General features: G+C 40.9%; 1 protein-coding gene across 1 annotated transcript; it reads right to left on the reverse strand.

Moving 5' to 3' along the window:
- On the reverse strand, nucleotides 1–23632 carry LOC142964051 (1-phosphatidylinositol 4,5-bisphosphate phosphodiesterase beta-1-like). The gene is made up of 32 exons (XM_076104171.1): nucleotides 23534–23632; nucleotides 20830–20907; nucleotides 19834–19902; nucleotides 18658–18798; nucleotides 18471–18550; nucleotides 17054–17107; nucleotides 16327–16402; nucleotides 15684–15784; nucleotides 14802–14965; nucleotides 13588–13734; nucleotides 12961–13118; nucleotides 12247–12329; nucleotides 12053–12137; nucleotides 11097–11262; nucleotides 9252–9307; nucleotides 7954–8050; nucleotides 6907–6991; nucleotides 6381–6505; nucleotides 5480–5634; nucleotides 5119–5286; nucleotides 4938–5037; nucleotides 4363–4467; nucleotides 3862–3974; nucleotides 3622–3772; nucleotides 3263–3316; nucleotides 2723–2900; nucleotides 2463–2595; nucleotides 2067–2143; nucleotides 1143–1232; nucleotides 945–1002; nucleotides 677–763; nucleotides 1–153 (listed from the first exon to the last, which is right to left on the reverse strand). The coding sequence occupies exons 1-32, from the start codon at nucleotides 23630–23632 to the stop codon at nucleotides 1–3; spliced, it is 3486 nt and encodes a 1161-aa protein (XP_075960286.1).
- Between the last annotated feature and the right edge of the window lie 1615 nt (nucleotides 23633–25247).

Genomic DNA, 25247 nt, shown 5'->3' on the forward strand with positions numbered 1-25247 from the left:
TCAGTCCTCCTCTGACAGAGGTTCGTGTGGGGTCGATGGTCGGGACCTGCTGTGACCTCTGACCTCCGTCTTACTGTCCTGCAGGAAGTCTTGAATCTCTCCGGGCAAACACTGGAACTTCTCCTGAAACTCGGCCTCCACGGCTCCTTGCAGCTGGAGGAACACATGAGAATTAAATGGACATAGATTGACAGATGGCTTTTGGACTGATTCCTTCAGCAGATACCACGATGAGCTACTGCTGCAAAATTATTACAAATACACAGAATCAGTGAAATACCTTGGTAATGACTCAAGTCAAAAACAATGCAGAAATGCACATTATTTATTTGCCTGCTGTTGAGACAGACGGGTTGCACATTAAGAAATGCAACCAGCTGTTGTCAGCCATTACTGCCAACAGCTGAGCAGCACCAAGATGGCTGCCAGAGGGCACGTTGCATCACTCAAACGCCCCGTGCTGACGTCAGTACCGATCCTAAACTGTGTGGGTGTGGAGCCACAGACAGCAGCAGCAGCCTGGAGCCTCGTGAACGAGACCTTTTTTTTTCTTGCTGTGTGGAGCATTCAAGCGTGAAGTGGTAGGAGGTGCTTTTTTACTGGGACAAGACAAGAAATACGTTTCATAATGAACAAAAACAGGCGATTATGGGAGAGAGACTATTTGTATTTTTACCTTTGGTTTCTGGTCTTGTATCTCCTGCAGCATCTCGTTGTGCTGCTCCACCAGCTGATCATGGCGCTTTGTCTGAGTCTCCTCAAGCTGGAGACAGACAGACAGACAGACAGCGTTTCATGATAGCAGAGAGACGGGGATACAGCTATAGGCAGAGAGTTAGTGCTGCTAACATAAAACTTTCATCATTGTCTCGGCAGTTTCTCCAGACTATAGAACAACCAATGAAAATAAACCCTGTAACCCAGATTCTTCTTCCTCCTCTCACCCGTTTTATGTTATGGACAACTTCATTGACGTAGGACTTATTGATCTCCATCTTCTCCCTGGGAACACACAGTCACAGTTTGAGTTACTTTTTTTTTCCTTCTCTTCTGACAAGACCATCTGCACGGATCAGAGCATGAAGTAGATAAAAGAGCTACAGCGGGAATCTAGGGTGGATATGTGTGTTTATGGATCGTACTCTTCAGCCAGATGTTTCTCTTTGGTCTTCGCTTGGTTGATCTTCTCTGTTCTCCTTCGATCCATCTGCCTCTTCAACTCTTTTTTCTCCCTACGGCAGCAGGAAAAACATGAGAGCTCATAGTGGGAGGGGTTCGATGAGAAAAATTAACTGATGAAGTTGTTAAAAAATGCAAATTAGACAAACGATGCTCACTGCCTGACTTTAAAAGATGTTCTTACTTACTTAAGGGGTAAATTAGACCAAAAAAACCAGCCTGGAGAGTGTGATGCATTAAACATTCTCTCAAAGTTCAATCAAAAAAACACATTTCTTGCTAGAATATCCACTTACAGACCCCTCAAAACAAACTAGTTAGGTTGATTCTCAAAATCTGTGCCCAAACACATCTTCTCCCTGCTCATCTTCTCTCCCTCGAGCCTCAGATACACAAACATTTGAACCCAAATATTCATTTCTGTATTCTTCTCGGGTTAGTGATGTCCACAGTTATCCCACTAGAGGGAGCTCCACTGATTCTGTGCCACGCTGAATCAAAAACTGCATGTAGAAGAGTTTGTTTTTATATTGAGCAGCAGTTATGTGGAACGGTTTACCTGCAGGTCTAAAGTCGATTAATGGAAACTTTAAATCCTCTCTGAAGAGCTGTTTGAGTAGCAGCTATAACTATAAATACGTGAAACGTGATAATGTATTGGATGTGTTTCTACTGCTAAATTAACGGCCTACTTTTCTTTGATGGTATCTGATATTATCTGTGAGCATGACGAGATACTCTGCAGATATTTAAGTTGCCTGGAACAGCTCAGAGGGGAACGTTCTTCAAGCTATACGTCTCAAATGAAAGCAGCTCTTAACAATGTCATTCTTCGTTTAACTAAACACTCCAATAAGTGTCATTTAAGTCCCACATTTGTAACTCACTTGTCACAGATGTCTTTGAGTTTCTTCATCTGGGTGTTGTGACTCTCCTCAGCCAGACTGCTCAGTCGCTCTGTCAGCTGGAGGAAGCACAAACAACCGTTTATATTTTACATTCATGTTCGAAGCATAATGAGCCAATCTAACACAGGCTCTCTGGAACATAATTACTGCATTGATATCTTTTTTCTTAAGAATTTTTTTTTATGTTCTGTTATTTCCATCATTCAAAGACACTTATGTATTGTATTTTTTGGAGGGGTTGTATTTTAAACTGTGTTTAAGAAACCTCCTGCAACAGAAAGGGAGCTTTAATTTAGTTAATCCAAATATAGATAACCCAAAACTTTAGAGAAAGGGTTGGAGTCAGCAGTAGCAGTTGGTCTTGTGAGACTTTACCATTTTAATGTGCTCTCTCTGTAGATACTTCTGACTGTAGTACTGTTCCTGCCTCAGAGCCAGAAGCTGCTGCTGCTGCTCGTCTTTCAGCTGCTGGAGGCGCTCGTCTTTCTCGCTGTCCGAACGCGAAGCCCTGATGAACGTATGCACATAAATAAATGAGTGCATTGTACAAAAAAACACAGTAACTTGTACTAAAAACAACACGCCGGCTCGATATTAAAGTAATGAGATGAGGAGAGGACATTTTGTGTGTATACCTGCTCTTGCTGCACTGCCTGGCCACCTTCTTGTACTTGTTGTTGAACTCTCGGAGGAGCTCGGAGGTTTTCTTCTGGTGCCTCCTCACCAACTCCTTCAGCTCTTTAAACTGACGTCTCTGCTCCTTCTGGTAAACCTTTGACTGCTGCAGACTCTCGATGGCGCACACTGGGACGTCTGTTAACACCAATGATCAGACAGCATATTTAGTCAGTCTTTGCAAGATGTTCTGCTACAAGAAGAATACAGTACTTTAGTAGGATTTTTGATAATATATACATGACTGTAACACCAGTACATATTAACCCCACGTTCCTCAAACACAAGTACAGACCATATCTTAAAGGCTTGTATGCCATATACTACACTACATTATATACGTCAGCAATTTAGATGTTATTTTTGCTGTTTAGTCGTTTAGTTTAGTTGTCTTTACTATATTTTGACATATATTTAGTTTTATTTAAGTAATAATAATTGATTGAACGCATACCTGGGATTTTTAAAAACTCATTACAAGTCGGCATGAAAGTACTGACCTATCAAAACACTTAAAACCAGGTCTTCACTCTTTGCAGCTGGTTTGGCTGCCTCTAGAATGCAGAGAAGACACAACCAACATCAATAACAACGATAAGATGAACAGGACTTTTAGCACTATAGCTAAAATGATCAATATGAGCATATTTTAAGTTACTACGAGGAACTTTTAACTGGTTATGAAACAGACTCAATGTAATACTGATGCCTATATATGACCTACATAAGCCTGTCATCGGTGCTCATGGAAACACTTCCGCTTTTGTCCACAGGGGCCGCCAAAATGAACACAAAATAATTCCTCGTAGTAACTTTAACATGTACTTTACACGCTCCTTTGTTTGCAGGTGGATGTTACCTGTCGCAGCCGCTTGGTGATTGGCTGCTGAAGCTTTGGGCGTTGTGGCGATGGGCGCGTGGCCCGCAGGGCCGGAGGCGGGGCTGAGCCCGTTCTCCAGTGGAGCTGATTTCAGGTCGTTCTTACGCTCTGCACCGCTGTCTGCCTCATCCTGAACAACAACAACACACAATCAGAATTACAACCAGATGTTCTGCTTTCGGGACAAAGAGGGAGGAAAACAGCAGAGACAGGGCTGACCTCGGTCTGCGTGTCCTCCTCTACGTCCTCCAGAGTCAGAGCCGCCAGCTGTTTGGACCTCTGCTCCAGGAGGTTGACGTATCGAATAGGGTTGGACAAAGCCTCGATCACATCTGGGGGTACAACAATTAAAGTGACATTAATGCATGATTAATTATCATAGCTTCAAGTGTACTTTAATACTAATACTGTGTACTTTTACTCAAGTAGAGTTTTGAATGCAGGACTTTTACTTGGTTTTGCTTAATTTAAAGATTTGAGTACCACTTCCAACACTGCTCTAAAATCTCCCTTGATGCTGCAACATTACACCCCATATTATTATTATTATTAAGTATTTGCATTGTGTCATGTTTTAAATATCTAGGATGGAGTCATTAAAACCAGGAAAGGTATCTTCTATTGGGATCATGAATGTGCTCAGGAAAGCTGTTGTGAAGATTATTCTGTCGCTTCTTCAGCAGGTAAACATGTGTTTGTAAACACGTAAATATGTCGAACCTGCAAAGGTGTCTGGGACGTAATCTTTGACCTCGATGTGGACAAACACAGCTGGTAGAATCAGAGGCTGGTTCTTCTCATTCCTCAAGCTGATGTAACGATAACCTACAGGAAACAGTCACCAACACAGAGTCTGATGTTACATCATTTGGGGTGAACAGCAATAATGTACGAATCTGGCAGTTAGGAGACAGACAGACAGAGAGAGACGCAGTCATCAGACGTGCAACGACAAAAATAGAAAGACATATTAAAATAATTTCATTTAAAGCGTTGAATGACATTTTCCAAATGAGCAGTATGTCTGTGCAAACCATTTGAAAGGGTTATTGAAAGCTTGGAGGTAAGGTAAGTCAGAAAGACTGGTACTTTCTGAATAATGTGACTTATACATCAGTGTATTTTGAGTGTACACCGGCATTAAAGGCAAAAGACAATGAAGTTGAGATAATACAATTTATCACAACTCCAGTTCAGGAAAGTCTTGACAGTTTTAAACCATTAATGTCTGTTTAGTTTTCTAGCATAGAGCTGCATTCACACAAGACAGAAAAGAATGTGACTAAAATAACTACCTGGTCTTATGGCAGAAACTGGAATAATCCGATGACCAATAAACTTCCCTCCTTCCTCAAAAGCAGCGATTCTCAGAGAGGCCAGAGTTGGAAGAATCACCTGTCAGAAAGTCGTCACACCGTTTGATTAGACAGCGGTGGCATGAGATTAGATGAATCACTCAACACACATTCTTCTCACCTTCTTGAAGACGATCGGCTCTTCGTCCCACACTGGGTTGACGGAGTTGTTGTTGTGAGAGGTTTTGGTCTTCAGCGCTTTCCTCCTGGTGTCCGCAGGAAGTCCAAACATGTCCACCTCCACATACACACCCACCCGCCGCTCAGTCAGAAACTGGCCTGAAATCACCTGAAATACACAGAGACGTGGAAACAGACAGATACAAACGTGTGTCAGCGAATAAATATACTACAGGAAGGACAGTTTACATAATATATAACGCAATGAATATAAAGAATTGTACACAAGCATAGGTTGTAAGATGCTGCAATCACATAAACATTGTCAGGGCTGTAACTAAAGGAAGGTTGTGCCGTTGTACCTTCACAGAGAGGGTGTTGGCTACGATGCCGTCCACCGTGTTTTCTGTGAACGGGTCAAAGTGTTTGTCCGGTCGTCTCATGAACTCCGGCTTCAGTCTGTAGCCACACCGACCGTTGTACTCGAACATGAAGAGGTTCAGCTGCATGGACAAATCTGGAACAAAAAAGTTACATTTTAAGTTTCGGGTACAAGCAATTCACAACTGAGATAAACCAATTCTGGTTCATTGGTTAAAGAAAAGGAAAGGTACGTAAACGTTTTTGTGAGCTACAGAGCACTGAATGTCCTGACACTGAATGAAAGACCTTTGATTGATGCAATTACAAGAATAAATAAGAGACGCATCAATTATGGGTCCAAATGAGCAAAGAACATCCAGTCACTGGAATAATATTACCATGCCACTAATGGCTGCTCGAAATCAGAGCTTTGACACTTTGAATTCATTAAATATGAAATATGAATATTCATTATTCTTTCAGGGTCAATTCAGCCACTATGGTGCAGTGATTGCAAAGAACCGGTCGTGATCATGGCAAGTGTTTCAATATTTATAACCACCGGCCCGAACATAACACTTTTTGCACTGAATTATCCAGAAGAGTCCTATGTGACAGAGGTAACATTAGGCATTACTTATTAGATCCCAACCAGAGGTCAGGCCCCCTTCTAGGCATTGACAAATAAATCTGAGGGTCACGAGATGACTAACAAGAAAGGAAAACACATTTCCGTTATAATATTAGAAGCTGTCTTCTTTTCTTGTGAATCAGTGGATAATATCAGCTCTTGAACCCTCTACAATCACACTGTGGTTGAACTGCTTACAGCCTTTAAGAAAAGGTTTAGAATCACTGCTCTGCTGCAGAAAATGTCGACGCTCATATACTCCTACTCACCTATAGTTTGGTAGTTGAGAGCCACCAGTTGACAGCCAGCGTTCCAGAAGAGTTGCGGCATGAAGTTGGACGAGTCGACTCTGGTTCCTTTTGGATAAATACGACTCAACTGTGACTTATTGTATCTGGTTAATGTGAGGTTAAGAACAATTATAGAGTCGGTTAAATCATTTTCTAACCTGTTCTGCAACATCTGCCAAAGACACTGTTGTATTTCAAAGAATCATTAAAAAAAATGTACATTTCTAATATGTCTTAGTATAGATATTACTACTGCTCATACATGTGTTTCATTATTACATCATACATATTGAATTTAAATGTTTATGCCTGGAACACACTGGTAGAGAGACTTTCACAGAGAGAACTGCTGTAACTAAAATTCGTATTAAAACTGAGTGCCGGAGACACATTTTTGGAGGTTTGTACAAAAAGAAAAAGCATCAGAAGAGGAAAAGGAACAGAAAGTAGAGAAGCCATGGTTGCCATGGTGTGGTGTAGCTGCGGTAACCGTTGCCAAGGATACTCCACAAACTCCACTGGTGACTTTGTGAGGTGCTCCAGAGCTTTGGTCTCCACGAAAGAGGACATGTGGTAACAGCGGGCTGCCTCTACACACACACAGAAACACACACACACACACACACACACACACACACACACACACACACAGAGACATTTTCAGCAACATTTTCTGCATTTCTGTCATTTTTATGCTTTTTTTAAAGCAATGAGCCAAACTTTGCACGCCTCGTGTTAAAACACGATAAAGGTCAAAATTACATTTTCAAGAAACAGTAAGACCAGCGATAGAGGAACAGCTGCTCAATCATTGTACATTTTAATCAAAGAATATCCTCTAAGACGTGAAATGTTGATCCGTGTATAAAGAGAAGTGAGGCATGAAATGAAATTGAAGGATTTAGCAGCTTTTGTGGGAGTACTGTTCCAAGAATTGTCTTGCAGAGAGAGAAATATCTAACTTTGGGCCTCATGCAGAAAGTAATATCAAAACAAATTTTAGTTTGTGTCCATAATTTGATAAAAAACAAACAGACTGTTTGAAATATGAGCGTAGTTTCTGTGATGTCACGCGTAGGTTTTCTGAAGAGTTGTGAGAGTGTGCCTGACTCCGGCTGATCCGAAAAAAGCTAAAGAGGTGGACCGTCGGTGGAGCTCAGTGACGCTGAGGAGACGGCTAGCAGCTAGCGACCTGCTACAGAACCCACCTGTCACTCAAAGCGGCAAGGCCCTCAGTTATGCCTAAGTTTAAGCCTCAATATAATTTAAATGGATGAGTTATTCAAAATTCTCGATATTAACTACAGACACCAAAACTGTTTTTGTTTACCAGGCTGTAGACGTGTTGATTTCTACTGTAAAGTTGGACATTTTAACATGTGGGGGGGGGGGGGGGGGCTCTGGGGAATGACTCACTTTTGGAGTTGACCTATTTTTTTTCTTTTCACAGAATATTAAGAGAAAGTATAAAATGAAATTTAGGAAAATGTTGCTGCACGAGGCCCAATGAGAGTGTGTATCAAAGTGTCGTGTTCTGATCCGCTTTTCTTACTCTTGGATGCTTCGAAGGAGTTGAACTTGGTTGGCTGGACGTAGTTTACCAGAGTCGACATTTCCTCTGTAGCCACAGCCTCCCGCTCCGCTGAGCCCTGAAACAAATAACAACAGGAATACAGGTTAAGGGTAAAGTTTCACATGTTAAAAGCAGCGGTTTAATGGTCTGATGGCTGCATTATTTCCACAAAACATGTACTGGACAAATGTTGGGAAGGAACAGAGGAACAGGTTTAACAGAAACACATTTTTCATTGTTTTGGTTTTGTACTCCAACAAACTGCAGTCAGGAGTTTCCAGCACTTAGTGACAAAAAGCAGCAGCATCAGTGAGAAGTAATACCAACGAAACAACATGACATTCACACACACTTTCAGAAACAAATACACACACACACACGCGCAGACACACAGACACACAATGTGACCTCTCATAACAAGACCTCACGGCAGGCCTAGTTTTCTTGTTATTGTTTGCATTTGTTTTCGTCCTTTTCTTCTCTACGGTGGATTGTGTGTAAACACAAGAGACATTCTTTACAAGCAGTTTGCTTCTGTGTTTAACCAGATTGTGTCTTCGTTTTTTTTTTTAACTTAAAGGGGAACTCTGCCAATTTAACACATCAAAATCTGTGTTTGCGTCGGTCTTGTGGAGCACTACTGCATACTGTAGTAATCTGATAAATTGCCTTGTGTGATGTCACTTGAGTCAGCATCAGTTGGGGCTGAAGACAAGAAAAAACTACAACCTGGAGTTAGACAGAAGTGAGCTAACCAGACCTCTGTAGCCCGCTCCTCATGCGCCACTGGCATAATGCAGCTAAACCTCTGACCTAACTGTCTGTGGTCGAGTTGCATTGTGGGTAAAGTAGGCTCCACGTTTTGACAAGGAAAGAATATGTGGAGTAAAAAAGGACGATGGCTGCAACAATTGTCATCATTTTTTAAACATCATGACACAATAATTGGCCTCAGATTAAACCAGTAAACAGTGAGCCATCATCGCTTGTGTGACTGAAACTCAGGCCCACTGCGAACACTCAGCACAAGAAAACAAGATAGCAACAACAATACACAGTAAGAATAAGCAATGACAGCAACGCACTGCAGAGACAACAGCAGAAACAAAGCACAGATGACAGCTACTGTTTCCGACAATAACATCAAGGGACATAAAAGATTAACAATGACAATGGCATAAAGAATAAACAAAACAATGAAGCACTTGTAAACATAAACAAATGGCGACAGCAGCGTGGGCGACCGCCCCTCCGCTTTGTGTGACGTCACCACTGACCTTTTTACCATCATCATCTTCGTCATCATCCTCTTCCTCACTCTCAGCCTCGATCTCTGTTAAAATTAAAGTTAAACAATTCTTCATCCCCATCGTCTCTTCACCCTTCTTCTGCTTTCCAAGCATCAAAGAGCAGTAAAAGAAATCTGACCCTGCGTGTTCAGCTGACGCTGTGTACACAAGATAACTGATTACAAGTCGGAATACAAGGTTTGAACTCACTCACTGTACATAAAACACCAATCAGATAAACACTTGAGAGGAAGCCTAAAGCTGGGGAATCAGAAATAAAAACTATGAGAAAATGTAGGAGCAAGTAAACAGCTGATCAAATGTGTTTTAGATTATCATCCAGACTCTAAACAGCAACAGAATGCTGCAGGAATGAGTCCTAAAACCTGTACATGTGTTTGTATTTTTAAATGTACGTTCCCTCGTCTCGAAGTCAATGTGTTTTTTGAGATTTTAATGTTAATGTACAATATAAAATACATCAGTAAATACCAATCATGTGGATTTTGAAACTTTCACGTGTTTTAAAAAGGACGGTTGCTAACAAGTGTCTAAACGAGACGACTAAACGTCATCCCGGCAATGACAATGGCAACCCTTACTGTCGAGCCCTGAAACTGGTTAAATATTTCCTCTGTAGAAACATGTGAAACCTTCTGTCAGTATGCATGATTTCTTCTTCAGGCAGACATTAAAATCAAACCAACAATGAACCAACAGGAGAGATGTATGTAGGATATCTGAGTAATACAGACAAACTCAAAATCTGTGCTACGATTGCAAGTAGAAAATACACCAAACATCAGAATACAAACCAAACAGATGCCTGTGGTTCTGTAAACAACCCACTGCTTTAACTGCTCTACGGGTGATTATTCAGCCCACTCAAGCGTTCACCGACTGGGTCATGGCCGGCGTATGAGTACGTACTTCAGCGCGGCGACTAGTCTGCTCTTTGTGTACGACTGGGCTCTCGGCCCCAGACCTGTTTTCACGATGTCACACACCACCAGACGTGTCAATAAGGCTACCTAATTTCCTCCTACACTGCTGTCTAATTGCTGTTCTGAGCTTCCGACCTCTTCTGGGATGTCCTGCTCATTACTGAGACATCCCTGATGAGGTGCAATGAACTGCAGAAGAAAACCAAAGACACCAGTGTGAGCAGAAGGAGCGGGGTTGTCACTTTGGCCTAAGTCATGACGGGCAGTATGCGTGTCCTCTGACAAAGGCACTTCTGAGGAGACCTCTGAATCCAGGAACTTATTTTGTACAATAATTATAGCATTCGATTTTTGGTGATTTTCATGGTTTAACTTCAATTGAAAACATGTTTTTATAAGATGCAGTCAGAAAACTCGGTAACTGCCGTTCTTTTGAATAAGCGTGTGACATTTCGACCTCTTTCTCGAAATTATTCTTGTCTCTCTCTCCTTTGATTTGTTCAATAAATATGCAAAAATAAACTCGGCTGTCTGAATCTCTGTATGCAAATCCTCGGTGGCAGAGCTGGAGCTTCAGCGCCATCGTTGTACCTTTTCAAACTGGAGCTAATTTGGTGGTGACTCATATTTGCGAGGACATACGTGTCCGCTGCGTGTAGACATAGCTCTAAAGATCCACACAAAAAAACAATGAGTGCTTCTACATGAAAGCCTGAATGCTCTTTGGTAACAATATTGTCCAGCCATCAGTTCCTGTAGCCTGAGAAACCACCAGTCATTACGGCCTGTTATGTGTTTTCATGCAAAGACTGTCAGTGTGTCACAGCTGAAAACATTTCACATGATTTCTAGGCTGAAAAAAAAAAGTCCTTTTGTCTTTGTGTCTTACCTCCCGTGATGTTGCTAGGAGACACTGGTTCGTTGCTCTGATTGGCAGGTTGGTCCGTCAGTCTTTTGGTGTCCGTGCTATTGGAGGGTTTGTGGGATTTCTTGTTCTTGATGAGAATTTTGCCCATCAGCTCCTGAGGACTGGGCAGGGGGACGCCAGACTCCAGCTACAAACACACGACGGAGATGAGAGCACAATCGATCGCTGTTGCTTAGAACAGGGTTGCAATATTCCAGGAATATTCAAAGGTGGATAATTTCAATGGGAATTAACGGGAATTAATAGGGGATTAAAATGACATATCGGGGTAATCTGCTCAGGTTGTATTTTCCATGTGATATGCAGATAGAAACAAACCTTTTACCATATCATAAGCAGACATAACACATTAATTTGCCAAATAAATCCAGATTTGTCGACTACATACAGTGTGAAACGTGCCATAGTGAGTTAGTTATCTGGCGGGGAAAGGTACTTGAAAAATTTGAGCCGACAGTGTGGGCTGTGTGCAAATTTAGGATTTAAAGTGAGCAAGTAATATACAAAGGACATGTTTTACAATAAAGAATGACTATAAATAGATAAATTAAAACTCAATCAGCTCAATCGAGCTCACGTTACATCCCACATGGTGACAGCTGGCTAGCACAAACTAGCAGCAGCTGCTAACGACTTACAAACTGTGCACTTTGCTTCAAGCTACTATCTGCTGGTTAACTGAAATATCAAAAGTAAATAAAATATGTTCACTCCAGTAATATACTCCAAACATACATGAAAGCATGTAAACCTTTGGCTAAGAGAGACAGAATGAATAAGAAATGTGCAACCCAAGCTAAGGACACACAATTAGCAATTGTTCAGCAGTTATTAAATGTTTAATATAACATTTGTCCTGTGTGTGTGTGTGTGTGTGTGTGTGTGTGTGTGTGTGTGTGTGTGTGTGTGTTACTTACAGGGTATTTGTCCAGAGGGTCAATCAACAGAGCATCTCCGAAAATAGATTGACAATATTCAGCCATTTTTGCCTGCTGCTTCAAACTGATAGATAGATAGATAGATAGATAGATAGATAGATAGATAAACATGTTACATTGTAATCCATCTATATGGATCACATAAATCAATCAATAAGGACAGAGATTCTTACGAGTCCACGTGGTTTTCAAAGGAGAGTATGACGGGGAAAGGTGACGTCTTGAAGGCACATTCTGCAATAGCTTCGATCACTTCCTGGAAAATACAAAAAAAATAAAAATGACATCTGTACCAAGAAAAGCAGCAGACAGGAAAGAGCACAGCAGAGCATTTATAAAAAACATTTCACGCAAACAAATCTCAGAACTAAGTAAGTGTACGTTTTCAGTCTGCCTTTCGACAGTACTTCATTTCGAGCTCTTGAACAACAGACGATCTGTGCCAGATGGCCGGTGATTCTTTGTTTTAGGAGTTTTATGCCTTTGTTAGAATTGACAGAAGCGAGATTAAATGAGGGGAGAAAAAGATGGGGAAGATGTGCAATCAAGATCCCTGGAGCCTGAAACTCTTAGCAACTTTATTGCAGTGATTCCCAACCTAGGGGTCGAGCTCCCTTCAAGGGGTCACTAGATAAATCTGGAGGGTTGTGAGATGATGAGTGTGAGTAGGAAGAAGAAAAAACAAATGCATACTACAAAGGTTTCTGATAGTTATTTGGATGAAATGTGTGCTTTGTTTTGGAAATCAATGGATAAGTTGTCCATGTGAGCAACTAACCTAAAATGGTCTAAAACATGTTCAATGGGCAACAAGCTGCTAAATTGACTACACATTAACAGGAAGCATGAAGGACTTTTGACACTACAACGTGCACACACACACAAACCTTGAATGGGATTTCCGACGTCATGGTGAACCCGTGTGTGATGACGGGTTCCTCCTCAGCAGTTCGTCCTTTCCACACGTCTAACTCCACACAGCGGCACCCGGCCAGAAGAACCTGCCTGTACATCTCCACCGAGGAGCTCCCCGCCAGCTGGCCCGCTGAAACACAAGTAAGACATTATGACGGATGTAACTGCAGGGCTGCCTCTGGTCCACATTGTCAGGGAGTATAAACACTTTTATGCTGGACAGAAGAAGTGTGTTTTCACCATCCGAAAAGGGCACAACCCCAACCTCTCTTTCTAAGCTGATCTCCAGTCAGATACTAATAAAGTCCCTTTATTACGATGTTGTTGAGTTAAATGACACTCTGAAGGACTATAATGGCTCACAGAGTGGAGCTTTATGTTCCCCTGACAGCTTTTACAGTATTTACAGAATTCAAACTGTCATCTCGTCTCAACAAATAATAAATAATAATAAATGAAATTAACTAAATTCATAAAAAGCGGTTCAGACTGCTGTCTGCCCACATTTCATTTTCTTGGATGTATGTCTTCAACCGTCCGTTCACAAATCCTTGGACAAGTGGAACGGGCTTTGTGTGTGTGTGTGTGTGAGTGTGTACCTGTCAGGTAGGTGTTATGTGATGAGTTGATGATGTAGTGAGACAGCGGGTAGCTCATGTCTTCAGACTGATCCAGTTTTTCTGGTGGGATGACTCCGTTCTCGTCACTGGACAGATAACTGGACAACGCCTGGAGAGTGATGACGCCTACGTAACAAACACACATTATCAGGACATAAAGGGGAGAAAGACTTTCTATAATGCTCAGGTCTATAATGCATTATACACATACTCATAACTTGTTATAATTATAATTAAGCACTGTATAATTAGTTACAAGCATTCATAAACATCCATAATGCTTTACAACAATAATCACAACACATTATAAAGCTTTTTATGATGACTTATAAGGTCAGGTATCATATTACTTTGTAATTGCTGGTCACTCACTTACATCTTTATAGTGTGTTATAATTCCTACATACGTTTTATTATGCATTATAATAATCATTTATAATGTTGTATAATGAGAGTATAAGTTACTGTAAGTGGTCGTTTCTTGCTTTACGTAAAGTAAAAATTAGATTTAAAACGTGTTTTGTGTGTTTTAATTTCACTTTACTCAAAGAAAACAATGCATTATAACAGTAATTACAATGCATAATACAAAATATTATAATTTCTTACAACTACAGGACCTATAATACACTAAGATCCTTGCAACAGATGAGCAACGGAGTGGTTCTTCTTGACTGTCTTCATGCCTAGTACAAACATTTCCATCAACACTTATGGTTCAACAGTGAAATCATTTTGTGGAGATACTATTCTATCTCCTAAATTACCACTACGAGGCATTTCCTAAACCAGATTTGTTCCAAAGTAGTTTCTAACAATCTTTGCCAGCTTCATTTCGACTTCATTATTAATGTGCAAAAATATATCTATTCTATTTCACAGATAGTACAAAAATAAAAATCATGAAAGACGTGGTGAAGGATTTCAAGTTGTTGCCAATTTTTCTTCTGGCAGGATCCGACACAAATGTGAGCACCTCAAGCTTATTTGAGCAGGTTACCCTCTGTGGGTGTGTGGGCGGGTTGGAAGAGTATTTTGGTACCAACGCATGTAGAACAGTACAAGTTGCTGGCAAACGCAGCTGACTAGCTAATGGCATCAAGTTATTTAAGAATACAGTGGAAAAATAGCAAATATCCTCCAGACAGTGTGTGTGTGTGTGTGTGTGTGTGTGTGTGTGTGTGTGTGTGCACCTTGCTTCAGCTGTGCCTGGTCGTCTTGGTACCTCTCCATCAGAGCGAGTGTCTGTGCAGGACGAAGAGGCGGGTAGAGGATTTCATTCAGCCTCGGGTCTCTCTGCTTGTTGTTGATGAACTCTGTCATCTGATCGAGTGACAGCGTTCCGTCGCCCCATCCTCTACAGAACAGAGGGGTCACAGGGTACAGCAGGAAGTCTACGAAACATCTGACACGATCCTTTCAAAGCTACTGGAACATATAGAGATCCAGTACAGTTGCAATATGTCCACGTGTTATTTCTTTCTTCGTTAATTAAACTACATGTATAGAGATTAGTGCAAGCTAAGGGCAGTGAAGCTGATACACATGTTTTGATAAATAAATGGACCTCGTTCATTAGAGGGAATAAAGATGTTGTTGTTTGAATTAGAGCTGAAACATGTCGTCGTTGGAAGGATTTGCAGGTTTTTTTAATCTCTAATCAGCATAAACTGAATCCCTTTGTGTGTTTAAACTGGTTTTAGTCAAACCGATGAAGCAAAAGATGAGTACTGAGCTCTAAGGACGTATGTTTTGACATTTAATAGACTAATTAATTGAAAATAATCGATTGATTAATCAATAATTCGCTGAGCATAATAAGAGCTAATACTGTGATTACCGCTCCAAAGATAAAGACACAGCTCCTCTCTTTAATCCCTCTCTGTGTACAAGTGGGACAGAAGATGAATCATTATTCATCATCCTTCTCATATCAAAGAAATTGGCCCGAAGCAAATAACAACGCACTTTATAAAAAATAAAAAAAGCAGAGCAGCTTGTTTAACATTAAGTCTTTGAGCTGATCAGAGGTCAGTGACTGTAGCTGTAGACATGGAGATTTTCTAAATACTTACTGCAGTTTGAAGATGTTGCTAAGCTCAGGACGAGGACATAGACTGTCCAAAAAGCTCCTGTAAACTTCCAGCGTTAAGTCCTCCAGTTTGATACTGTCACCCTGTCAGATATGTAGGACACGGACATTAGCACAAGCACATTTTTTAATTAGCAAGAACGGAAACTGCCGGTGTCAAAGACAGTGTGTCAGCTTCCAACGTCTCCTCTTCCTACTTTCTGTAAAATATTTTTATACCATGAAAATAATCAAACGTTCCTCCTCCATCTTTGATTTATTTCCCCAACTCTCCTCCGTTTAAATGAAGCGTTCTGTGCTCACAGGAATATTAAATGTGAGACTCAGCGTGAGCAGGGAATCAGACTTTTCTGCTTTTCACTGGTCGCTTCGAAAATTTGATGACCCAGATATTTGAGCTCGTTCCGGCCCTCCATGCACTAACTCATTCTGGACAAAAAGCATCAGATAGAAGCTTCGACACCAAATAGAAAATGGAGAAAAATGAAGGACAGAGTTTGAAGAGTGTCCAAAGGGAAGGCTTTTTGAAAGCATGTATCCATAGTTTATAGTTAAACTATGAACTCCTTTGTGTATTTACTGTTTACTGCCACTAATAATAACACAAACTTATTTGAAGTGTTTACCCGTCCGTAGGGCAGTCTGCAGTTCTCCAGCGCAGTCTCTACTCTCTTTCTGTCTGACGAAAACAGTCGAACAATGCTGTAACAGACAGTGACATCACAACATTATCAACTCATACGAAACGTACATTTTGACTTCCTAAAATATCTCCTCCCTCTAATTAACCACCCCAAAATGTACTCCTCTAACTCCCCCACTTGTACTCAACTTACCCCACGAGCCTCCTGCTCTCTCAAAATGTCACTTTTAAACAAATGTTTTACGATGACAACATGGAAGTCTTCTCAACATCCCCAAAACTCTCTCCTTCAACTCCCCGAACTGTCGAAACCATCCTGGCGTTCTTAAGAACTTCCCCTCGACTTCCAAGATATATCAGCTGACCTTAATTCTGCAGCCGCTTTGCTTCTAAAGTACAGCTTTCCTCCATAACTGAAGGAAATTATCCCATCTCATGCTCTGGCAGCGGTTGATTACCAGGTCAGTGCTGAATTAAGCACCTTCACGAATCCTGTCCCTGTTTTTGCTTTCCCAAGTGCACATGGAATTAGGTGTATTTTTGGAAGCAAGGGACAGGAAAGAGCAAAGTTTCAGTTTGTGCGCGTCTCTACAGATTTCCTCGGGCTATTTTCTCACATCTTCTAGACCATCTACTGTAACATGTGCCTCAACATTAACACAGAGCCATTGATTAAAGATTAGGAAGGTAATGATAATCAGGGAGCTCACTTCTTGACAGGAATCCTCCCCTCTGCGTTCGGATGGAGAGTTAACCTGACGTACCTGAAACAAAGAGAGCACACAAGTTCAGAGCTGAATGTTACAACGTTTTCTGATCCAAGTGCAGAATTATCGTGAATGTAGACTTCATTGATTTCATCAAATGGCTGTCTGCAGGGTAAGACATCCTTTTGGTGTCCTTTACCTTGAAGAATAGGTACAGCATTGTTCGTCTTACCAAAACTCTGAAGTGATATTTGTATTTGATACTAAGCAACGTTGTTTAATCTTCTGATGGAGGTCACAAACAGATCTCAATCATTGTGATCACAAATCTGAAAAAACGCTTCAAGCAGAATATCGTCTGTGCCGCTAATGCTGGATGCTAAAAAGTCGTTTGAGAGAATTTGGTCCATGCAGATTTCATCAAAGTAGAAAGCAACAGTCGTTTAGCAACGTTTTCATAAGAAAATGGGATATTTATATGACTTTATACTTTTTTTAAACATATGACCAATGTTGAAACCATCAGCCTTGAACAACTAAATATGACTTCTTTTCATTTCAGACACCTTGTCGACATACAGAATGTCACAGTAGGAGTATTCTGGGACACTTTACCTGTAATCTGATGTAAACTACAGCATCTTAATCCTAAACCATGATCCAAATTTACTTAAAATCTGAAGTAACTTGACGAGTATATATAAGATAAAAACAAAAGGTCCAATTAAATGCTTTTATACGTCAGGGACATGATGAATAAACAACACGAAAATGCAAAATACTCCTCTCTGAATATTATATGTCTAGGACTTTTATTGTGAAAGGTAAGAACGAAAGGACTAATAAAGTTTGCAGCATTGGTTCGGGAGTACTGAGCCTCCGCTTAAAGACGTAACTCAACACGTTCGGAACAACTTGATTGGTTGATGCCTTTATTCCCAATGTGAAATGTCGCTTCTTTGCCGCTATTCACGTTCAGTGTGAAAGTACTCATGACAAAATCAACACTTCGAAAAATGTATCGATAAAACGCCCCAGGTGAGTAAAGACTTTAAGATTAACGAATGATGCTCCGATTAAAACGATCATTACCAACAATGCATTAGTCCAGGTTGTTTTGTTCCGTCTGAATATTTAGCTTTATTGTTGAAGAAAATACTTTCCTCACCAGCTGGGCATTGCAGTTTTCAGCAAACGCTACTAAAACAGGAGGAAATTGTGCATTTACTGGGCATTATTTTCGGCGGCGGATTAACACACATTTAATCTACATCTAGTGAGTATTTCAGGCAGCAGGACGACGGTGGATGCGGGACAGAGGAAGATGGCATATGAGGCTTTGGATACTCAGACAGTACAAGTAAATAGACTGAAGATAAAGTGTGTGTGTGTGTGTGTGTGTGTGTGTGTGTTTACTCACGCTTTCAACAGACTGTGGTCTCTGTTGAGATTGAGGCTTAGCAGGTTGGAAGACAGAGAAAACAGTTCCTCACACCACACCTACCAAAATCAGACACTCCATCATCATCATCATCATCATCATCATCATCATCATCATCATCATCATCATCAGTACCCCGACATCATCACTGTCGTGAGTTTCACACCTTGGCTTCGTCCTCCTGTGAAGCGATGAAGTTCAGCTGGTTGACGTTGACAAGGTCTGAGGCCGTAACCACTGTGACCATGCGGTTCTCGAGCCGGCCAACCAGGTTCCCCACATCCAGCAGCTCCCGCAGCTTGGCCTCCTATTGGACGACACAGAATAACAAAGCCGTCGGCTAAAAAACAGAAGGCCACGCTGGACGTGCACAGAGGAGACGGATGACGACAACAACAAACAAAAATCTGTGAAATATCAGGTGGTTAAACATAAAATAATTAGAATCTGCTGTCTGTTAGGGTTTATGTGGGAGATAACCCAGTCTTGAAAAGGCATCTGAAACATATGTGATGAATATGTTGTCTTACGATGCTAATGCTACACGTGGTATTTTGCTTCTTGGCTGAAGAGGCTGTCAGTTTAAGTTGGCATGTGCCATTACATGTGGAAAACTGCCAATGTGCACACATAGTGTTGGCCCTGCACTATCCATTATGCTCAATACACAACATTTATTTAGTTATGAATGTACAAAACAATCTCAGGCACCTTTTATCCAACGATATATCATAAAATATATATAATTCCATGAATATCAATGTCAATGATGTGTTACTGTAAGCCTGCCTTTGTATTTGTGGAAATAATTCCAACTACTTTGACTTGTTTTCGTTCTGTACTGGAATTAAGACAACATATACACACCATATAATCCACGGCAGTGTTTTATCTTATCTTTCTTTCAGAATGTGGGTGTGATCACAGCACGCTTAATACCCTCCTCTGCCCAAACTGACAAGTCTGAGTGAGGAGGAATCCTCCAGCTTTTGAGGAGCTTTTCTTCTGCGACGTCACCACATGAACATCAATTTCTGGATGACAAAATGAATGCGGAGGTAGTGAAAGGAACAGTGGGAGACGATAATTGGAAATTTGAGCGGCAGCCACTGTGATCATGATTGAGAATCGTTTTAAAACAGCAGTCAGCTGGATAGTGGTGTTAGTATGGCTGCCACTGAACAATATATATCCTATTCTTTGTTTTCTATAGAGTCCTTTTCAAACAACACACCTAAAGAGATCATTCAATAACACATATGATAGTATATAATATGATATGAATACTACGAGGTACACAAGAAGTGACAGATTCAAACAGCAGGTGATCAGGTGACGGTACCTTGGGTGTTTTGGTGCTTCTCCCCGTTCTGACATCTTTTACGATGGTCAGATCCAACAACTCTGTCTCCTAATGAAAACACACAAACAAACACACAGTCAGCTGGAGCTAAATGCCTCATCCTGTTTCCTGTTAAGGATTTAAGCCCACCTGGAGGTGTGTGTGTGTGTGTGTGTGTGTGTGTGTGTGTGTGTGTAGGAGTGTTTGTGACAATCAATGATCAGATGCTGTTGATATGGTTTTGCTCTTTGCAATATAAACTTGTTGCTGCAGCTTTTCACTGTGGTATATCTGAACAGTTCCTGTATATGTTTATCTATGGCACATTTACATTCATAGTACAAACCTCTATTACATTATTTATGCACAAGCTATAAACTTATCTGCTAGTAAGTTTTATAGTTTAATTAAACAAAATGATATTGAGATTGTCCCGTTTTCACATTTGATTATATCAGCGCATTTTGTTTCCACACTTATAACGGGAATAAAAGAGAATCTGTGTTCACATCCATTTTTAAAGTTGGTTTGTAGTCAGTTTAATAATTAAATCTTTTTCACCGGTAAGAGTTAGCGTTAGCTTAATGTAAGCAAGTGTTGACATGAGTACCTTTGGCCACAAAGGAAATTAAAAGCCATTTCAACTAATATTTAATTAGTTTAAATATTAAAATGGAAAACTATTCAGAGGATATTTGTCAGACTGAAGTAGCAACCTGCACTCTTCAAGTGTCAATTATTTTTGTGGAGGAGTGCATAAAATAAAAGGGTAAGATTAAAGGTATATTTCAACTAAACTGTAATTAGTCTTTGACTCAGAACTGTGTCAGACAGAAGACCAAATTTAAACACTTGACTACTCAGACCTGAATTTTCACGAGTCAAATTTGGACTTAATCACTTCACTAAATGTCGTTTTTTTATCATCTGGCTAGTTGAGAATATCGGCCTCCAGGTGAAGGCAGTTTAAGACAGTTCAGTGTCTGTGTGCTGCACCTTGTTTTGGTCGGTCCAGTAGAGGTAAAACCCATGTGGATCCACGTGTAGAGTCACTGGGGTCACGGTGGACAGATCCTAAAGAGAAACACAGGGAACCAGTGATGAAAACATCACCACAACAGCAAGCAGCTTTCAAATGGAAAACATTTCCTGCACTTAAAATTCACACAATATATATAAAAAAACATTAGTGCCCATAGAAAGTACTACTCTGTCCTCTCACAATGGATGGGCTCTCTCAACTTTTAAATGTGCTCATTAAACGGGGAACATTGAGGGATTTTTAACCAAACTAAAGTTCTATTGTCCCTGTGGCCATAGTAACCCGCCATGACAGTTACATGACATGTAATTGGTTCCAGGTGGAATCGGTCAGTGCAGAAAAGCTTTTGCATTTTATATGAAGCGTAGCCTTCAGGGGGAAACAATATACTTTGCTCAGTCGATGTGCAGCCACGGACACAGAAGCTCGTTTCTAAACGAGACTGAACCTGTGGTTTGACTTTCACCCGTTGGCACCAAACCCTCGATGAGAAGGGGGACAACTTCAAATATGTTGTGTTCACAAACTGCAACCGACAAATCCGACTCATTCTGCCTTTACGCTTGCAGCCAAATTGAAGTTGGAATTAAATAATGACAAAAAGGCAAGAATTAAGACTTAGAATTAAGTTACTTTAAACAACAAATAAATAAACACACGATGGAGCAAAGACGCATCTTTTTGTGAAGTTTAGTGAAAAGTCCACTGTGTTCAGCTTGAAGTGTTTTGTTGTGATGGTTTAGACAGCTTTACTTAAAGCCAGAGGTTGGATAGAAGTTACTTAACTTTAGAGAGACGGGTGGAAACTCTTTGGACTCAAAACTTTAGAGTTAAATAACTTCAAAGATTAAAGTTAACAAGGCTTCGTGTGATAGGACAATATGTGACAATTATACCTCCAAATGATCAACTTAAGCTGCATAGAATCAATCAAAACAAACATTGTGTTTATTAGATTCAGGGCTACAGAAGAGGATCCATCCAGGAAGGAGCTGATCTGTGCTCAAAACAGAACGAAGCAAACAAGCGATGCACAAGTACAAAGCAAGTGCATACAAAGAGTTCCAGGCCTTATGAGAGTCAAAACAATATTTAGTGAGCTGGCTCCTCTAATATCTAAAGGTAGCTTGTTCCATATCTTGCATGCATTTTTGTTTTACAATTACAGTGCATATACAATATCAACAAAATAAATATCTAAATAGGTCATTTCTAGAACATCTTTCTGATCCTCTGAGCTTATGGTTGAGTCCTATTAATTATTAAAGTAACGGACTGAGGTTAGGGAGAGGTTATTCTCATGACAAATGAATATCACTGAAGGTAATCCTACTACTTTGTTAAGGTTATGGCAATAGTGTTGTCATGATTAACAGAAAACAATGTTGACAAAGTCTCTTTGGACCTCCTCACCTCTGTTTTTCATGGTGCAATAAAACTCTACTTTCTGTTTTGGCTGTGAATATAAACATGTTTTAATGTGTTAAGCTGCTGGAACACATAAGCATTACAGATTTGAGCTTTAAGGAAGATCTCACAGTTTTTACTGTGTGCAGAAAAAGGAGTTTTTCAAATTAACTCTGAGATTGAATAGAAATTAGAAGAATAACTGTGAAAAAAAAGGCACATGAGAGAGCGCCGCTTTTAGGCAGGATCTCTTGTGGGGGAACAGCCTGCTGAAATATTCGTAAAGATGTCGGTGCTGGTGAAGTTCTGTTTCCTCATAAATAGTGCGTCGCGCATTCAAAAGAGTACGAACTAGAAGAAGAAGCTCAGAAGACGGTTCACAGGATCCCTGGTTGTCACTTGTTGGCATAGAAACCGATTCTATTTTTCATAAAGCCGAGCTCGACATGTTCAAATATCCACGCACACACACACGGTGACTAGATTGAACAGTATATTGGATTACTTCTTCCGTAAGTATGATTCATGATATCATATGGCTCAATGCATTGATTCACACACACACACACACACACACACACACACACACACACACACACACTCAATTCTTTCTCACACACATCAGATCTGTTTAGGTGGTGGTAGCCATCCCAGTTACCATGGCAACCGGACAGCATGTTTCTCATTGTCAGGGCTCCGTACTTCAGCATACCAACACACACACACACACACACACACACACAAATACCTTCAATTGTGTGTTTGACTGTGCATGTGACAGCATTGGAAGAGTTCTGCATGTATGTGTTTTATATATATTTAAGTGCGTGCACACACACACACACACACACACACACACACACACACACACACACACACACACACAGTCAATGCATACTAATGGCTTCCACACCAACAGGTGGCAATAAAGAAGCTAACCACAATGGCGTCTCTCTCTCACACACACACACACTGTCACTCTCCTGTCTGTCTTGCTGGCGTCTAATCCACAGGTACTTACTGCCAAAGCTCAATCAACAAATGAATAGTAAACACATCTGACAACATGGCACATTTCCTCCTCTTCTCTCACTCCAATTCAATTCCACTGGATTCGATTCAAGTGGGCATGATGATGCCATTCTGACATTGCACCAATATGTTTGTATAAGAAAAGAATAATACAAATGAACCCAAAGATCTTTGTCTTGCGCTTCTGTTGTTGTAATGAATGAAAATCAGTCTCCTTACCTCGTCCCATTTAATGAAGTTGCTTCCATTCCTCAGCGTGTTAGAGACGGAGGGAGGCTGGAGTTTCAATGCATGGACCCCCGGCTGAGCACTCGCCATGGCTTCACGCACACACACACACACACAACCTGGAAGATGCTCAGACACTTGGATGCTGCATCTCTGTCATGTCCGAGCCCAAACTCCCCAGAAGTCAGGCAGAGACGCTCGGCTGCAGCAGCATCCTCTTCAGATTTCCTCCCGTCTTATTTGGACTTGTCTTCCCTTTCTCTTCACTCTTTTTCAAAAAATAATGATTTCAGTCCTTCTCTGTCCTCTTCCTCTCTGCTCTGCGTCTCTGTCCTCTCTCCTCTGTTTTCTCAACCCTCCCTCTTCTCTTCTTCCTCCCTCCCTCCGTTTGTCTCCCCCTCTCTCCTCTGTTGGTGCTGCATCTCACAGAGAGACAGACTGAAACAGATGCCTTCGTGGGAGACAGGACATGTGTGTGTGTGCGCGTGTGTGTGCACTGCCTCCACAAATTGACTCATCGGCGACATGCGCATAACCGCGGCTTCCCACAGATGGGGGAGGGATAAGAGAGGGAGAGCAGGAGCGACAGGGAGAGAAAGAAAGAACATAGTGGGAGAGACGGAGAGAAATGAAAAGAGAAGTAAGAGGAAAAAAAAAAAAGAGGAGAGAGGATGAAGAGCTGGTGAGAGAAAAATGAAAGAGAGTGGGCGGTTTAATGGAGGGTGATACAAATCATTACGGTCGAATGAGGCCACTTTTGAATGTACACCAAATCAACAAAAGTATGTGGACACCAAACATTACACCCAATACGTGGTTCCTATTCCTAAACCTCGGGCATCAGTGTGCTGCTGTAACAGCCTCCGCTCTTCTGGTTCCAGACTTTCCATCAGATTTTGGAAGCTGGCTGCGGGGATTTGCTCTTGGCCAGCATTAGTGAGATTTGGCACCGATATTTGGACGATAAGGCCGGGCTTACAGTCAGCGGTGGTGTTCGGTGGAGCTGAGGTCAGAGCTCTGATCAGGCCAAGTTCTTCTTCACCAGGAAAAGCTTTTAAAAAAGAAAATGTCTTTAGGGTCAACAGGTTCTCAACCACTAAAACAGATCCGGCCCACGTTAGTTCAGAACATTCTTTCTCCTACAAACTGCCTGGTATTTCAACATCTGATTAAGTGATTTACAGGAACAGTAAATATTTATGTTTATGTATATTTTTTATATTAATAGAGATCCTTAATTGATTTGTTTGGAAAGAGGGTTTGAAACTGAACTTAAAAAAAATGAATTTCTTTCATTGTTTACTGCTGAAAAGTGGTGATTTCTTTTGGCAAATATTATTGATACTTGCTTTTGAATATTGGTACTTGCCTGTAAAGAGTATTTTCTTTTGTTTTGTGAAACTTTACGTTGTACTTCCATTACACTGAAATGCTTGCTTTGTTGCCCTGATTCTTGCCTCAGTATTTGTTCTGGTGGTTCAGTGGGTTCATGTGAGTGTACGTGTAACCAAACAAAGGATTGACCTTTAAAGATCCCAAACATTATCACTGTCGGATGAAACTCCGGCTGGCCCCACAGCCACATACAGGCAATGCGCTACAATTTGGTGGTGATGAAAATATATTCAGAGAAATAAATGATGCATTGACCAGATTATAATAAATGGCTCCTCCCTAATGAAACAGATAATTCTAATGATAAAAC

This window comes from Anarhichas minor, unplaced genomic scaffold, assembly GCF_050575085.1.
Source record: "Anarhichas minor isolate MPS153535 unplaced genomic scaffold, ASM5057508v1 ptg000029l, whole genome shotgun sequence".
Lineage (NCBI taxonomy): Eukaryota > Metazoa > Chordata > Actinopteri > Perciformes > Anarhichadidae > Anarhichas > Anarhichas minor.

Bases quoted from the DNA above. Each gene is read 5' to 3' on its own strand.
- LOC142964051 (XM_076104171.1), bottom strand. From the start codon at position 23,632: ATGGCGAGTGCTCAGCCGGGGGTCCATGCATTGAAACTCCAGCCTCCC. The intron at 16,403-17,053 runs GTGAGCTCCCTG...TGTCTGTTACAG, and splicing joins GGGAGGATTCCTGTCAAGAA to CATTGTTCGACTGTTTTCGT. The intron at 6,506-6,906 runs GTATCCTTGGCA...CACATTAACCAG, and splicing joins TCACCAGTGGAGTTTGTGGA to ATACAATAAGTCACAGTTGA.